General features: G+C 37.4%; 1 protein-coding gene across 1 annotated transcript; it reads right to left on the bottom strand.

Moving 5' to 3' along the window:
* Positions 1–522: 522 nt before the first annotated feature.
* Positions 523–2,375, bottom strand: LOC110904827 (protein ALP1-like). The gene is made up of 2 exons (XM_022150696.2): positions 1,592–2,375; positions 523–1,501 (listed from the first exon to the last, which is right to left on the bottom strand). The coding sequence occupies exons 1-2, from the start codon at positions 2,091–2,093 to the stop codon at positions 651–653; spliced, it is 1,353 nt and encodes a 450-aa protein (XP_022006388.1). The 5' UTR covers positions 2,094–2,375; the 3' UTR covers positions 523–650.
* Between the last annotated feature and the right edge of the window lie 704 nt (positions 2,376–3,079).

Genomic DNA, 3,079 nt, shown 5'->3' with positions numbered 1-3,079 from the left:
GGGTGTTTCGTACCGGATTTAAATCCAAAAACGGTAATACCGGTATAACCGGCCGGTATTTACCGGTTTTTAAAACATTGAAAAAAACAAAGAAAAAGAAGAACATTCCATTCCAATCAATAATGCATATTCAATACAATTATCCAAATATCCTTTTAAAGCATACAAATCTGCACCCAAAAAAATATTTGCAAAAGGATTGAGTATTTAGATTTTTAATGGTATAGTTGGAAATAACATATCACCTCAATGAAGCTTTAGATTCTACTCCAAGAAAAGAATGGCAGGCTGGTAAAACGTTTTCTAGTTAACAACTTAACATCCATCAAAATCAGATAAGGTTAATGTAGTTTTCCTTGACAAAACCACTTTTAAGACCATGCGTAATGGTGTAACATTATAATGCCCCCACCATGGGGCGTTTTGCGCCATGTGGCAGCCCAGTCAGCAAGGGGCATTATACCATAAAATGGTGTAGTGGGGCATTATTCAGATAATGCCCATGCAATCATTTCCCAATTATTTTTTTTAAACTTTAAATACTTTATTAAATAAAAAAAATACAATACTAGAAATAAAAAACATAAAATCCGATTAAATAAAAAAAATACTACAAATAAAAAAATTAAAATCCGAATATAAAAAAAAGACTAGTTTTCATCTTCGCTTTCTTCACCCTCGTCCTCCGTTTCTTCCTCTCCCTCCGGTGGAACATACCGAACCGACCATGCGTGGTGTAGTAAATCAACCATTAACTGGGAATGGTACGGTTCGTAACGCAACTCTCGCGCGTTATTCACTCTTTCTTCCATTGACGCCTGCGGATGCTCTTCTTGAACGGCTTCTGGCACATAATTCTGGCATATTGCCTTTCCTTCGTCTTCCAAAATCATGTTGTGCATGATTATACACGCGTACATAGCATCTCTCATTTTTTGCTTGCTCCATGCACGACAAGGATTTCTCAAATAATGCCAGCGTTGTTTAAGAACCCCAAAGCATCTCTCAATGTCTTTTCGTGAAGACTCTTGAACCTTTTTAAAATATGCTCTTTTTTCATCAAAAGGATCACTATACGTTTTCACGAAAATCGAATACCTAGGATATATTCCGTCGCTCAAGTAATATCCATGAGGGTAATAGTTTCCATTTGCGTAAAACGACGCTTTAGGAGCTTTGCCAGAAATCCACTCCTCTAACAGCGGAGATTGTTCAAAAACGTTGATATCATTGCATGACCCGACCACGCCAAAGTAAGCAGACCAAACCCAAAGGTCCTGTGAAGCAACCGCCTGAAGAATAATAGTGGGTCCTTTTTGGTCACCACGTGTGTGTTGGCCTCGCCATGCAGTCGGGCAGTTATCCCAACGCCAATGCATGCAATCTATGCTCCCGATCATACCAGGCAAACCATGCTCGGCATTATGTACCTCGTAGATCTTTTGAAGGTCCTCCCATGTAGGCGTTCTAAGATAACGCGCACCGTACACATCAATTATACCTTTATAAAAAAAAAATAGTCACAAAAAAAAATTAAAGAAATTGTAAACATAGACAAAAAAAATAAAAGTGTAAAGTATAGGAATTTTACCGCGACAAAAATGCTCCAAGCTATCTCTCGTTGTTTTCTCCCCCATTTTTAGATACTCGTCATTGATGTCGGTAGTGTTTCCATAAGCAAGGATTCGTAACGCCGAGGTACACTTTTGGATACCGGTAAATCCAAGTTCCCCTCTCGCATCCGCTTTTTGTTTAAAAAAATCGTAGTTGGCTTCCAAGTCGTGGACTATACGTAGAAATAACCGCTTACTCATTCGGAAACGACGTCTAAACATTTCGTTCGAATATGTCGGCTCCTCGTCAAAATAATCCTTCATCAAACGATCGTGTGCCCCGCGTCGGTCTCGTTCAATATAACCTCTTTTACCTTTTTTGGCTTGTGGGCGACGACAATGCTCGGCATATCTCATCGCTAGTTTACAAGCACCCGTAACCGCCTCTTGCTCAACCTCCTCATCGGTTGAACCATCGCCATCCGCAAAAAACTCGTGATAGCAATAGTTTAGCATGGAGGAAGAACTAGGAGAATCCATCAAGTTTTTATAAAATTCTTGTATTTTTTAGAGAGTTTTTGTGATTATTTGAGTTGAAAATGTTTGAGGGTATATATATATATATATAGGGGGAAATAAAAAAAAAAAAAAAATAAAAACTAGCCGTTAGCAACTAGCCGTTTGATTCGTCCGTTCCACATTCTCGAGCGTTTTAAAAATCACGCCAAAACAAATTTTTTTCAAAAAAAACGCCGGAAAACGCCCCGTGTAATGGCGAATCCGGCGTTATGCAGCGTTTTTTTTCAAATTTTTTTAAAAAAAACGCCCCGTTACGGGGGGTCTAATAATGCCATTAGCTTAGTTTTAGTTTTAGTTTTGGTTTTGGCGCATTAAAAAAAGCACAAGTGTTAATTTTACGTTATCAGTAATTCAATGGATGATCACAATTATGATATTGATTATTGAATTTATGGGTTTTAAGTTAATTGACCAATATTTATCTATTAAGAAAACCGACCATTAGTGAAGTATCATGTGAGAATTGTTTCCACTTTAAGTCAAGCATAAAACTACATGTATTTAATACGTAAACCAAGGTAACATTTTTAGCATTTTGCTATTTTAATTTGTGTGTGAAAATGGTCTCATGTTCTAGTGACATTAGATGTTTATCTTTATTAAAATTATAGGGATTCAAGTCTTACAAAATGGGCAATAAGTAGATTTTAGTGGTATGTGTGTTTGTTGTTCAAAAAGGGAAAACGTGTCATATTCTGTGTGACTGAACATGCCTCTAGGTAACTATACGAGAAAAGAGATTCTTCTAATTCAAATTGGTCTTCTTGCGGATGTTGGGTCGCCCCACATAATTTTGATGATAAGATTGTAAAAACTATAAGAAACCCGTTAGAGGAGGTACTAAAGCCAAACCCATAACGACCACCTTCTATCAATCAAGTTAGCATGAATCACTATGGAGGAGCAAGCAAACTACTCTCATAGCATCGATCCGGGAAGAAAGAGAA

The sequence above is a fragment of the Helianthus annuus genome, chromosome 14 (genome assembly GCF_002127325.2).
Source record: "Helianthus annuus cultivar XRQ/B chromosome 14, HanXRQr2.0-SUNRISE, whole genome shotgun sequence".
Classification (NCBI taxonomy): Eukaryota; Viridiplantae; Streptophyta; class Magnoliopsida; order Asterales; family Asteraceae; genus Helianthus; species Helianthus annuus.
This window is presented reverse-complemented; position numbering and strand designations above follow the sequence as displayed.